The sequence below is a fragment of the Macaca mulatta genome, chromosome 6 (genome assembly GCF_049350105.2).
Source record: "Macaca mulatta isolate MMU2019108-1 chromosome 6, T2T-MMU8v2.0, whole genome shotgun sequence".
Classification (NCBI taxonomy): Eukaryota; Metazoa; Chordata; class Mammalia; order Primates; family Cercopithecidae; genus Macaca; species Macaca mulatta.
The window spans coordinates 34172349-34187014 of NC_133411.1; the positions used below are offsets into that span (position 1 = coordinate 34172349).

The 14666-nt window shown below is 42.1% G+C and overlaps 1 protein-coding gene across 4 annotated transcripts in view; it reads left to right on the plus strand.

The window, feature by feature from the left end:
• The window catches only part of NPR3 (natriuretic peptide receptor 3), an 88958-nt gene extending 74938 nt beyond the window's left edge, over positions 1–14020 (plus strand). For 2 of the 4 annotated variants that reach the window (XM_028849366.2, XM_001087354.5), the window contains exons 4-8: positions 750–885; positions 6478–6572; positions 8650–8785; positions 10571–10658; positions 11989–14020. In XM_028849366.2, the coding sequence (XP_028705199.2) occupies positions 750–885; positions 6478–6572; positions 8650–8785; positions 10571–10658; positions 11989–12100 (567 nt within the window). In that variant the 3' untranslated portion in view covers positions 12101–14020. The remainder of the gene's footprint in view (positions 1–749; positions 886–6477; positions 6573–8649; positions 8786–10570; positions 10659–11988) is intronic. The other 2 variants (XM_015139797.3, XM_015139796.3) reach the window with 1 other exon arrangement.
• The last annotated feature ends 646 nt before the right edge of the window (positions 14021–14666 follow it).

Genomic DNA, 14666 nt, shown 5'->3' on the forward strand with positions numbered 1-14666 from the left:
TTAGGAAACTTTTAAGTTTCCTGAGGGCAAGGGCTAGCTTACTTGAGTCAGGGCTCAACTGGGATATACCAACAGTCCAAGCCTGTTTTCCATTCCTGTCCTTGGAGCTTGGCAGGGAGTAGGGATAGGGAGTGGTTAGATGTACTCAAAACACAAATTGGAAAGAGAGACTAAGACATTTTTACTAATGGGAGAGAGGACACAAATGCTAGGCAGACAGGCAGAAGTTACAGCATCTACTCTTCTTTGCACTCATAGCACCAGCACTCTAGTAGGTATCAACAGTTGTTAAATATAAACGAATGGATCTCTACTGTTCTTTCGTTATGCTCCACATTCAGAGCATGAAGAGATCATGGGGCTGTTGAAGATGGAGAAGACCTCAAAGGGGAGGCTGAACTCACATAAGCTTGAGATAGAGGCAGATGTGGGGAAGGAGGAGGGGACTTGTCCAAAAGGGACCGTTGGCAAAGGTGGGCACACTTGAAATTCTTGACCTGGTTAACAGGTACAGTTTTCTTAACTTCTGTAATAGGCTTTCCAAATTCCCCAACTGGGGAAGGGCTTTCCCCTCTGAGCCATGCCAGGAAAGTCATGGCATGATTCTTGTTAGTGCCCCTTCTGCCCACCTCTGCCATGGCTAACAGCCCTCAAGTCTAACTTGTTAACCCTTTGGATTGCTCATCTTATTCCTGACATGAGTCAGTCATGTGGTGTTTTGGCTCACGCATCTGGGGTTTTCTTTTCAGGTTAACATGTTTGTTGAAGGATTCCATGATGCCATCCTCCTCTACGTCTTGGCTCTACATGAAGTACTCAGAGCTGGTTACAGCAAAAAGGATGGAGGGAAAATTATACAGCAGACTTGGAACAGAACATTTGAAGGTAGGGATTCCATCTATAAGGCAATGACATGGGGCCAATTGAGCTGCTGATTTTCTGGTTCTAGTTTTCACAGTTGCAGCTGTGAGGCCTTTCCAGCTTCTTGCTTTTCTCAGCTGTAAAGCGGCCCATCTCATAGGCTTGTTGTGCCAATTAAATGAGTTAACACATGTGAAAGTGCTTTGAAAAAGCTCCACTGAAAGAGGAAAGGCCTTGTCTCCTGATTATTTAGGTAACAGCTCTATGCTTCTTAATATTGCATTGAACACAAGCCTCATGCATAACAGGACAATCAGTTTGTGAAGAGTTTTGTGATGATTTTAAAACCAGTATTAATCCCAGATATACATTCATGTGTTCAGACTATGTTGGTTTTTTGTGAAACGCAGAAAACATTAACTGTCACAGTTAAACCTGGTGGTTTGAGATGATTAGCAGGTCCAGTCGAGCCCTGTGTTTTTTTGGTTTTTGTTTTTCGTTTTTTTTTGAGATGGAGTTTTTGCTCTTGTTGCCCAGGCTGGAGTTCAGTGGCACGATCTCGGCTCACTGCAACCTCCGCCTACTAGTTTTAAATGGTTGTCCTGCCTCAGCGTCCTGAGTAGCTGGGTTTACAGGCACCCACCACCACACCTGGATAATTTTTGTATTTTTTAGTAGAGACAGGGTTTTACCATGTTGGCCAGGTTGATCTCAAACTCCTGACCTCAGGTGATCCACTCGCCTTGGCCTCCCCAGCTTTCTTAATAACAGGGAAGTATAGGAAAACAACAAAAAATGGCCCATAATCTCATCTCAAGCAACCTCTGTTGGCACTGAAAAATAGTACAAGATAAGACTATGCTTGGCTAGGAAATTTAAACAGTACAAAAATGTGCAAATTGAGAGGTGAAAGCTTTCCTTCCCAACCTGGTCCCCTCTCCCCACTGTGAATCACTATTAACGATTTCCTATGATTCTGTCTACAAATATTTTAAGTCTTCTGCCAGCACATATGCATTTGTATATCTTATCTTAAAATTTGCATGAAAGGGGTCATAGTATGAATGCTATTTTTCATCTTAGGTGTTTTACTTGTATGTCAAGTTAAAGAATTTTCCATATGAGAGCTCACTGATCCAACACATTTTTAAATGACAGTTACATATTTTTCTACTGTATGGCTGTACAGGAATTTCTTTAACCAATCTCCTATTGATGGACACTTGTAAAGTTGTTTACAATTTTTGCTATTATGCAATATGCTGTCACAAGCCTCTTGCACATCTTGAAGAATTTTTGTGAGTCGTTCCAACAGGGAACATTCCTACTTGTGGGATTTCTGGGTCCAAAAGTATGTTGGTGCTTTTTAAAGTGCATTAGAAATTGCCAAAAAGCTTCCAGAAAGTTCTGCTAATCTATATTCTTGCTAACAGTGTATTTAAGAGTGCTAGTTTCCTCTCACCTCGCCAACACTCAAAGAAAATGAACATGAAACTCAATATGGAAGTGACCTCATTACTGGAGCCTTGCAGATATCAACTCTATATTCATTTATTCATTCAACAAATGTTCATTGAGCACCTACTATGTACCAGGTGCTGTTCAAGGTGCTGAGGATTCAGCAGTGAACTAAAGACATTTCATGCAATCAGTTGAGCTTACATGCCAGTGGGGGGAACAGGCAACAAACAATGAATACAGTATACCTTTCAGAGCTATAAAATAAGGTAGGATAGGGAGCTAGAAAATGCCAGGCAAGGAGGAGTGGGACTGCTAGTTTAGAGTGGTCAAGGAAGGTCTCTGTGAGAGTGAAGTTGAGTAGAGACCCAAGGGAAGTGAGGGAAGCTCTGTAGCTGTTTAGGAGAGAGCATTCCAGAGGGAGTGGTAAACGTGGAGATCCTGAGTGCATGTGGGAGACTATGGAGTGTCCCCAGAGAGAGCAAGATGGCTAATGTGGCTGACACCAAGTGTGACAGGCAGTGTGATAGGTGCCAAAGCCCGAGAGGTAATGGGGTCAGATCATGCGGACCTGCAAGCCTTGCTGAGGTCTTTGGGCTCCACCTGGGTGAGACAGAAAGTCACCTGAGGCTTTTGAGTGACACGATCTGCCTTGTGTGTTAAAAGGGGTCCTTATGGCTGCTATGTGGGAAATAAAGTAGATACGCTTATGGGTATCACTTGACAACCCGGTACATAAAGTACAAATCGCTGAACCAGGGTTCAGTGCATCCTAGCCACTAACTAGAAACCTTGTCCTCTGAGCTTCTCTTTCTTCACCTGTGTGATAAGGAGGTTGGTCTAGTTAATGACTGACAAGAGCTCTTTCAGTTTTACATAGTGCTTGCTCTTCCTTTGAGCCCTGTAATGCACTGGGGTATGCCTATATCTATTTGTAATCACACTAGTGACATTTTTCAATGGCAGGAGCAAATACTGCCAAGTTTAGATTTGAGGCACATTTTTTTTTCAGTTGGGACTTCTGTCCTTCGGTTTGTCCTCAGTTCTTAGAAAGGGCAGGACAGGACAGTAGGGAGAGGTTGAGCTCCATCTAGAGTTGTCTGGGCAGTTTCTATGGTGGCAATTGGCAGATTTCATTTCTCTCTAGTGGATGCCATGTCTTACTCAGAACCGGAGTGACATCTCCCTTAGCATTAGACAGATTGTAGTTCATGGGTGAGTACACCTCCGGGATTATCTTATTTTACCTCTGACTGCTTCAGTTGAGGAGCTGGAATCCAACAGGATAATTCTGGGGGCATATTAGGACAGAGCCAAATTTCCCAGAAGTTTTGCACAATACACTGAGAACCTGGCATCTGTGGACACGACCTTGGTCGGCCACATCCCATTCTTAGCTATTACTCACCACGTGGTGTGGTCATTTGTTCTTGGTCTTCTGACAGAGGGACAGGAGCCAGAGTTGGGGGATGCTGGAGGGCGCCACTGAGGGAGGGTGTGAAGGGGAGGGTAGGTGCCCATGATGGCTGGAATGTATTTTGGTTAGAGCCAGGGCATGGGCTCAGTTTTCCCATAGGCTATCTTGATGTCTGTATTCTAAGGCCAGTTCTACACAGGCAATATGAAACGAGTCCTGAAACAACCAACTGTGCAGTTCAATCTACAATTAGAATCTCATTTGGTCAAATGTAAAGATAATTGAGGCCAAGGTAAGTTTTTGGCTTGAATTGCTTGGAGAGCCCATTTTATTTGCTAAACAATGGTCCATCTGAGGGTAGGCCTAAAAAGAACTCTAAGGTATCTGTATGAAGAAAAACCCAAACCTTCCTAAAATTAAAAACAATTTTAACTTTATTGGTCACCATTCGGTGACCATTAAGTTGTCAAGGGAAAAATACTCTGGCTGTGATTTGACAAATTTGGCTTTTATTGCCATGAAACCTGTGATCAACTCTCATTTCAATAAACGGCCTGGGAAGAAGCTGGATTTCCTCTGTGTGAGAGGTCAGAGTGACAAGGTAAATAGGACTGTGGCTTAAACTTTGAGCTCCACTACAGCCAAATAGAAATGGGGTGGAAAGTCTCATTACTTATGTACAGGAAAATTCTGCTGTAAGCCTGACAATCTCACCTTATGTACGATCCTCTCAGGTGAAGTCTCACTTTGCTAATTGGCCACCCTGAGGATTCTCACCCCATTTCTTGGCAGAATTGCAATAGCTTAAAGGTACAATAGGTCTTAAATTACTAGGGCCACCTCATCTTATAAAATGCTCTGCAAAATACTTAGCAGGACACAACATCACAAACACCTCTCAACAGAATGACAAATGGTTTTGGATGGCCAATAGCTATATATTTTAAGCCTATTTATCACTTAAGAGTTTTATAGGCTCTCAAGGATACACAAGTTTATGGTAGGTGTACCCTTTGTAACCAGTCTATATTAAGAAGACAAAAAAATCAAAGTGAATGCTAGCTTCCATTCTGTTTCTGGTAAAGTAGACCAAAGTCTGGAAAAATCAGTGGGCCTTCAAACCACAACCCAAAGGACAGTAAACCTAAATACCTGCCCTCTCCAAGCCACACTAGAGGATGGAACTTTTCCTTGGGATCCTTTTTCCCAGACATTCATTTTACTAGAGGAGTCAGTACTTCCAGAGAGAACCAAATCAGAGAACCAAATCAATAGAAAGGCCAATTAAGAATTACACCAAACTCTCCCCAGATGAAAAGGAAATAACTTTAGTTAATAAAAATGGGGCTGATGTATGCAATCTCTTTTTCAGTGAATGAGAATTATGACACAGACATATTTAATATCAGCCAATAACATATATTTGTTTTATTGATTAGCTGCTCTGAGCCACCATTATAGGCCAAAGCAAGTGGATACCCAAGGCCCTCCATTCTGTGGCCACCCGGTTCCAGCCTTATATGTCACTGACTCCCTTTTTCCACATGGGCCATCTTCCCAGAAATCTCACAATTCCTCTGGTCTCTTTGGGCCTCTGTGCCTTGGTAGACACACCTAGGCCAGCCTTTCAGCCTCTCTCCCACTTCTTGATTACTGCTTGCCCAATCTCAGACTTCCTCCAACATCCCTATGAAATTCCTGCTCTTTCACTGAGTCCTCCCTGATTCTCCAGCTTGATGTGCTGGCTCCTCCTCTGAGTGATGTGGGCACAGTCAGGTCTTCTCTACCAAGAGTAATTATAAAATAAATAGTAGTAATAACAGTGATAGTAATAATGACAGTAGGTGAAAACAATTAACATCCCTTAAATGTGCTGAAAGTGCTTCATTTGTTTTATGTCATTTAATCTTCTCCACGGCTGCTTGGTAGGGAGGTACTATTATGCCCATTTTACAGTTGTGGAGACTGAGGCTTAGAGGGCTAAGTTCCTTGTCCAAAGTCATGGAGCTATGTAAATGTAGAAACTGGTATTTGAAAGCAAGTGGTTAGATTCTGGTGTGAACAAGCTAAATCCCCAGTCCAGGCTGCCCCTCTCTAGAGCAGAGAATGTGTTCAATTCATCTTTGCCTCAGCTGCAGCACTAATTCAGTACTAAGCGTCCAGAGAATGTTTGGATAAACAATCAGCGAAGAACTCAACCGGGATAAAGAAGAATAGCTTTTCTTAGCTATTGGCCCCGGTGACCCACAAAGCAGGCCCGCTGCTCTCCTGTGTATTAAAGCAGCCTGGAAAAAAGCACATTCACTGAGTCCTGGCCCTGGAATGATTTTTCTTTTATAATGTTCGTCCAATGATAACGCAAACCCATGGCAAATCTATAAATGTACCCTACCTCCACTTCTAACTCTGCAATAAAAAAAAAATTAATACAAAACTCTGGGATAAGCACGCTGCTTTCAGGATTAGCCTTAATCTTTTTTTCAAACATATTCCCCAAAGAAGATCATTTATTTCTTTTTCTTTTCATTTTTAAATGGAGAAATGTTAAGAATTTAGGAATGCAGACGCAGATGAAATTACAATGTCTTTCCAAAATGCCAACAAAAATGCTCAGAGTCTGATGAGATTCCCTGTGGCATGAGTTTGTTTAAAAAATCCTGCCAATTCATTCTCTTGTTTTTGTTGGCAGACAGAGGTATTTTAAGTAACCAACGTTGAGTTCTTCGCTTCTGGTCCTGTAGGTATCGCCGGGCAGGTGTCCATAGATGCCAATGGAGACCGATATGGGGATTTCTCTGTGATTGCCATGACTGATGTGGAGGCGGGCACCCAGGAGGTGAGCACGTGAGACCTCTGTACCAGTTGCTCCTTCTGCCCGTGGGGACTCTGAGGAATGCATTTGTTCTGGTGGCCAAAGAGCTGTCTCCAATGCAGCTTCCAAATAAAAATGAGTTGAAAAACCTCAACTTTTGATTGAGGGTATCAAGGAAGACTTCAGGAAATGGTTTCATGTTTATTCTAAGTGAGGAAATCCTACCCTTCAGGTGGCGAAGAATCACACCTTAGTCTTATGGATGAGGGTGTTGGGGTGAAATCAGTAAAGTGAAACTAAGTTTCCTCCCTTAAGATTTGAGTTTTCTGGCGGAGTGGGAGGGTGGGTGGTTGCAAACTCAACGTGTGTTCACGTTTCCAAAGATGATGTAGTTTCAGGATAATATCGTGAAGAGAAAAGAGTGCCCCGGACACAAAGATGAGTCTTCTGTGCTTGGGAGTGTGAACTCTGCCTCAGTTTCCTCATCTGTAACATGGAAATCATCATGTCTTCCTGGCTGATGTCACATGATTACTGTTATGGGGACAGGTCAAATGAAACCTAGAAAAGTACTATCTACATTTTAAATTACAAATATACATATACAATTATACAAATATGCAGTGCTTCAGCAAAGAATGCCACTTCCTCGGTTTCCTTGATCGCTGGCTCCCAGGGTCATCGCTCCGGTGCCCTTCATGGGACCTGGCATATGGGACTTGCTGTTTTCCTCTTTGTATGTATCAGGTTGGTGCAAAAGTAATGCGGCTTTTGCCATTATTTTTAATTATTTAGTTTTAATGGCCAAAACCTCAATTACTTTTGCACCAACCTAATAGATGCCTGGCTCTTGTGGGAAGTTCTGAAGCAGCAGGAGTCACCCTCGCTACGTTTAATGAATGATTTTTTTGCCCACTGAGTGGTCTGTGTCTCATCTGTATTCCTGGTTCCCCCCCTCCCCCGGGAAAGGTGGGTAGCGACAGTTCATCAGAGTCCATTGTGAGGTTGCAGGGGTGAAGGTGTATAAAGCCGTTGGCAAGTGCCCAGTACACGCCAGCGATTGTTACATTTTGGTGGCGATCTAGGCTTCCTCTAGACCTGACGTGGCCTGTGAGAACCTGCTGCACCTCGGTCAAGAGAAGGGGAGGAGATGTCCCCAGCCACTCGGGAGCCATATGCTTGTTTTCAGACAAAAGAGCAATGACTCCCGAGAACCTGGGTGGGAAGGCACTTCTAGAGTGGGGCTTGGGGAACTGATCAAACAATCGTTTTAACCAGAAACTGAGGGATAACCATGGAATCAAACCATAACAGAATAGCGATTTTCCAGGGGCCAGAGGAGCCAACTAAGAGAAAGAGAATTCAGCCTGGAAATGGGGGTGCACATAGGGTGGATTCATCAGAGAGGAGAGTGCAACTCTTGAAGGAAGTCTGGCAACTGGAAGTGGTCAAACAGGAGGTTCCTGAAAGACGCTCTTTCATTATATGTTGAACAATTGAGGGCTGTGAGGCTGGGTACCTGTCATACGCTTAAATCGGGTATACAGTGGACCCTGGCTGTCCTTCACATGTCCCTGAAAGTAACTTGGGCGTTACAATTGGCTGACGGGGTGGGCTGCTCCGGGACAGGTGGGTGGGACAGTGCCCTGTCCGATGAACAAAGCAAAAGCCAGGAATTCCAGGATTATTCCTTTCCACTAGGTGGTAGTGACTGAAGAATCCTAGGGGCAGCGCTGACAGGGCTGGGCCTTCAGTGAGGGCAGGGCCCGGGGGCACCACTCTCAACACTTCCCACCTTCTTCTGCTCTGGCACGACCGCTCTTAATGCTCTCTTGAGAGCACCATTAGTGACTTCAAATCTTGACTTATAAAGTCCCCAGAACACACAATGACCATCAGTGTGGACAACCGACGAACCTGCCCAATGTACCGCGCTTTTCTGAAGCACTTGCTGTCCTTGCCCTGGAGACGGTGATTTGATGAAATGCCCAGAGGCAGCCAGTTTAGATCAGGCTGTGCATTTTGGGGAATAGCTGTGGAAGACTGCGAGCTTTGTGCCTCCTTTGACCTTTCGGCTATTTGTTTTTTTGCCTCTATATAGGTTATTGGTGATTACTTTGGAAAAGAAGGTCGTTTTGAAATGCGGCCGAACGTCAAATATCCTTGGGGCCCTTTAAAACTGAGAATAGACGAAAACCGAATTGTTGAGCACACAAACAGCTCTCCCTGCAAATCATGTAAGTCTAGAGACTTAATTTGCTATGTATGTCATCACCTCTAACCTCAGCGTAATGTAAATTTAAAACCCAAGTGTTTCTAGGGCTTACATTTTGGAAGTTTACATTTCTTTCTCTGATGTGGTAAAACATCAGAGGGAACAGTTCACAAACTGGCATCTTGCCTTTAGCAGAGGCGTTCAGGTCTTGTTTCCCTTCCAGCCTTCTCTTCCACAATGGTAGAATGTTTCTCCCTATTTTTACATCTCTTACTATCATCTCTTGGCTAGGCCATGTTTCCACTTTTAGAGAAAATCAAAATATCAATTAGTAAATATCACTTGCTTATTCATCTCTCATAGCAAGTCTCGTTCTGATTTTCCAAGTTTGTGGTTACTTTCTAGCTCCTCAGAACCAAAGAGATAACATCCCTTAAACATCTGAACATTTACACATTGGCAAATAAGTGTAAGATGTATTACTTATGAGCAGTTTTGTATACAAGTAGAGAAGCAAGTGGATGTCCTCATAAGTAGCTTACAAATAGGAAAGTTGTTAGAAATCATTGTTTTAGAGAATAAGGTAGGGAGGGAGAACAAAGTGAATATAGGTCTTTCAGGAGGCCAGTTGATCATTTTAGGCTAATATATGTGTGCTTTTGAAAGCATCTTTTAAACTGTTAGGTATTTATGTCTATGCAATAATTACGGGAAGGAATTAAGGAGGAAGTGTGTTAAGAACACACTGGGGAGATTGGGCCTGTATTTGAAATCTCACTGTTGTTACTTGCTGGTTTTGTGACCCTAGGAGTGTTCCTTCAGCTTTTTAAGCAGTTTTCCAATGTGTAAAGAGAAAGAAAAGTGCCCAAAGCTTAGGACTGTTTTGAGGATTACACAAGATGACGCATCGAAGGCTGCATACTAAACTCTAGATACAAGCTAGCTATTTATCATTTTTCTATAACTGGGACACCACTGAACTTGATTGTTTCAAAGTGTTATCCACATTTTCACAAAGCTATGTAGGACATTTTGACATGAAACTTTGGCTTTGGTGAGAGAACATCTAAAAACAGAACATTGACTCAATGAATTTTTCATCAAATCCTCTAGCACTTTGAAGTGTCACCATCCATCTGTGAAAAATAAGAAGCCCTGGGTCAGTGCCCTGGTCCATCTGGTTGTCTTCTTTGACTTATTTATTTATTTATTTATTTATTTATTTTTGAGATGGAGTCTTGCTCTGTCACCCAGGCCGGTGTGCAGTGGTGCAATCTCGGCACGTTGCAATCTCCACCTTCCAGGTTCAAGTGATTCTCTTGCCTCAGCCTCCTGAGTACCTCCAGGTGCCCGCCACCACACTCAGCTAATTTTTGTATTTTTAGTAGAGATGGGGTTTCACCATGTTGACCAGGCTGGTTTCTAACTCCTGACCTCAGGTGATCCACCCACCTTGGCCTCCCAATTCTTTGACTTTAAACTCAAAAGAGAGTGGCTATATCTGAATTCTTCACTTCCAGTTTTCCTCTGATTCTTGAATTTTCTTCTGTTCTCATTGTGTCCACACTCTAAATAGTGTGCTTGTTTATCTAGCACTTTCTCAAATGGTTCTTAAGCTTTGCACTAGGCAAAAACAAACCAAAACATAAAACAAAAAAACAAGTGTACTGTCCCTTAGAAAATATTTCTGAAAAAGGAAAAGTTGCCTCCAGTGGGAAATCGAGGGACATCTTGCAATGAATGAAACTCGAGGCATTTCTAACTGTATCTCAAAATGAACCCTGGTTATCTATGCTTCTTTTTCAAGCAGGTGGCCTAGAAGAATCGGCGGTGACAGGAATTGTTGTGGGGGCCTTACTAGGAGCTGGCTTGCTAATGGCCTTCTACTTTTTCAGGTGAGGACCATTTGTAAAGGTACAATTCACTCTCTTCTACTGTCTTTGTCATTTGTTTTTGCTTGATTCTCTTTGTGACTTGTCCACATCCTCCTTTCACCCAGGAAGCACAGTGGTTAAAAAATCTCAGCCATTCTTTTGGTGTGACTCTAGGTTTGGTGGTCAGTGGTTTAGCATACTGGGTGCTGGGGTCATGGGTTTCAGTTACATCTCACTGTGGGACAGAGAGCTGCTGCTGCCCTTTGATCGCAGATTTTTATTTTTTATTTTTTTGAGACGGAGTCTCACTTGTTCTGTTACCCAGGCTGGAGTGCAGTGGCACGATCTCTGTTCACTGCAACCTCCACCTCCTGGGTTCAAGCAATTCTCCTGCCTCAGCCTCACGAGTAGTTGGGACTACAGGTGCAGGCCACCTTGGCTGGCTAATTTTTTGTAGTTTTAGTGGAGACGGGTTGACTAGGCTGGTCTTGAACTCCTGACCTCAAGTGATTCATCCACCTTGGCCTCCCAAAGTGCTGGGATTACAGGTGTGAGCCACTGTGTCCAACCCTTTGATCACAGATATTCTGACAAGAATTCCTACCACCCACCAAGTGAAGCAGTTGGGGAGGGAATCTGGATAAAGGGGGAAATAAACTTCTCCCTTCTCAGGCTTTCTCCAATTCAGAATTAGGTGCCGGGGCTCACCTTAAAGAGGAGGAGGGAGCTTTGCGTAGCCCATGCTCTCAGGCTGATCTGTGCTCGGTATCTGGAGAGCCCACATGCTCATCTGCCACTGTGGTTAAGCTCCAAGGCTTGCAAAATTGTAGTAATGTATGTGTGTTCAAGGTACCGATCGTTCTGCCCCGTAAGGGTGGTCCATTCCTTTGTAATCTTTGGTGGTTGAGTTTGTGGTTTTTTCGTAAGTCATTAGAGCAAGGTTTCTTTATTTCTGCATGGGATTGTAACTAGGCGTATGTGACCCTTTGTGGGAACATTGTATTCCTGTTCCTTTGGCCACACTACCCGTAATTTGATTTTTATCTAGGGCATATCCTGGGAGTCAGGGAGAACTTCTGTAGCGGAATAGACAAGACCTAACCCCCAAGGCACCCAGGGAAGAAGGGGAAGGCTTGTTCTGTGGTATTTGGAAAAGCATGCCAATTTTCTCTCTTGAATAAGGGCATCACGCCTGGGGGCACACTACTTTAATCTCTGACCAGGGTTTCATGTTCTGTCACTTCTCATTTATCAACTCAAACCCAGATGTCTCTTGAGGGCACTCTTTGTAAGAGAAACCGTGGTATTTTGTAGCAAGTTTTATTACGACATTCACTTTCCCTTTACCCAGGAAGAAATACAGAATAACCATTGAGAGGCGAAACCAGCAAGAAGAAAGTAACCTTGGAAAACATCGGGAATTACGGGAAGATTCCATCAGATCCCATTTTTCAGTGGCTTAAAAGAAGCCCCCCGCTTTTTTTTTTTTTTCTGCCTGAGATTCTTTAAGGAGATAGATGGGATGAAAGACATCAATGAAACAGAAGGGGCGTTCTTGAAGAATTCATTATTTTAAGCAGTTAGTCATTTCATTTTCAAATTTCTTTAGAAGCTCAGGAACTATTGTTAATCACCATCTGCCTCCAGGCCTTTCATCTCATGACAAACAAATGTAATAATGATATCATGTCACTCTGTTAAATGTTCATACTGTTTCAAGGGCATATGATTAGATTTATGTTTTTAAAATCTGATGTCTCCATATCTTGATGGCTTTTGGCAGCATTTCACACAAGGATATAAAATGTGGTTTTCTTAAATGAAATGTTTCGTAGCTAGAATAAAATTATTTTTACAAGTAGAACATTCTTGGAAAGAATTTAACACCCAGTAAGGGGAAAATGTAATGAAAAATCTCAAGGTTGGTAATACAGCCTTACTCCCTCTAGAGCTGGAGGACAGGTTTGTGGTTGAGGACTTCTATGTCCGACGTCTACATTCAGGTTCTGACTTCATATCTTGAAAAAGGATTTCCTCCCTTTTTCAGTGTCTCATAAATGCTACTCTGGATTGTTGTAAATATTAGTGAGATGGGAGGATTTACAGAAGAAAAGCAAGTCTAAAATGTTTCCTTTTTGATGTAAAAAAAAAAAAAGTCCCATTTCACACTAACATTTTATTTTACAAGTATTTTAATCTTATATTTTGGCATTAGAAAAATTTATCTTTTTTTTTTTTCATTTTGAAGGTTAAATGTTGCTTACATTTTAAAAGCATGGGTGAAGTGTACAACAAACCAATAATGATAAAAAATGCTTCTCTTTTTCTCCCCGTTTCCCTCTTTCCCTTGGGCACAGCCAAATGCTAATTTCTGCTTTAATTACAGAGATGTGGAAATGTATTCAGATTTCAAACTCTACAGGAATATATCAAAATTTTAACTCTTTTGCATTTTTACTGTTTAACTGTTTTAAATGCGAGTTATTTTACGGTGATACTCCTTCCAGTTCTGGCCAAATGATGAGTTTCAAGATCAAGAGTAAAAAGTTATTAGAATTAAACAGAGTTTTATAAAGGGAGATAGCCCTTTTCCCTCAAGAACAACTTTGTTGAGAGTTACAACTTGACAGCAAGTACAGAAATGACAAATTTAAAACTTTTACATGTGGCATTTACCAAAATTCCCAGTGATGATTTTGGTTAAAAGAGGGAACCTAAATAGCTACTCTATTCCGTTTCAGTTAACTCCACAGAACTCTGTAGGCATCCATGAATAACTGTAATAGTGGGTTAGGTGTGGAGATAGGGAATTTGGACAAAGTTGAGTAAGTTTTTATTGGTTATCTGCTTTGCACCCAGTAGTCTGCACATGAGTTTAAACTCAGGTTACCACTTTCACTTATACTTCATGGAGAAGATAGACAGTGAGGGAGGAATGGGAAGCTGTCATGTCAGTGCACCATCTTGGAATTACATAACTGGGGTCTTTCCTCAATAACATTTTGAGCATCTGAAAAATAGTTTAAAAATTATCTTAATATCTATTGAAGGGCATGTCTAGGGAGGAAACAGGAGAATTTGAGCAGTCTCTTGGTGGTGATGAAGCTGGTAGTTCACACAAGTAGCAGTGCAGGCAAAGGTAAGCTCAAGCTGCCTGTCCCAGATGCTGGCCCATGTGTGCGTGCTTCCCTGGGAAGCTCCCACTTGAGTCACAGTTAACAGATGATTTCTGTGTGAGGCACATTTCTCTTCTGTTGTTTAAGAAATGGGAGCTGGGAGGCAGCTAAGAGGGCGTGATAAAAGAATTAAGTACAATCAACGGAAACAACTATGTTGTAGTTCTCCATGCTGGATGCAAAGGAAAAAGTGTCGAATTCCAAAAAGGATGGAAGAAGAAGGCAAGAAGGGCAGCCTCCAGAAGGTCTAGTGCAGGAAGAGAGTTTGAGAAGTAAAATGCAGGAAAGCAAAGCATTGTACCGCTTGGGACTCCCCGAGATGAAACAGCAAGGAAGAATTGTGTCCATTTCAGTTACTTGAATTGGAGAGCTTGTTTCTCTCATTTTTATTTTTCAATGATTTTATTTTATTTTTTTATTTTAGAGATACTAATTTTCTCTCGTGCTTGTAAAAAAAATTCACATTTCAAGTCTATGTGCTTATTACGGGAGAAAAATAATCTACCTGGTTGCAGTTTTTGAGTATAAACATTTCTAACCTTTTTAAAATTTCTATAGCAACCCATTAACACTAACATTTTTAGAACAAATATATTCTATTTTAACTTCAGGTAGAGGAATAGTCCTAAACTTAATATGATAGCTCTAGATAAACTCTTAAAGACAAGTGAGCATTTAGTATTCTAAAAATGGCAGAACAAATCATGAGGTTTCTGGATGCCATACCAATTTAAAATCAATTCTCATGTTAAGATTGCTGGCTGGGCGCGGTGGCTCATGCCTGTAATCCCAGCGCTTTGGGAGGCGGAGGCGGGCAGATCACGAGGTCAGGAGATCGACACCATTCTGGCTA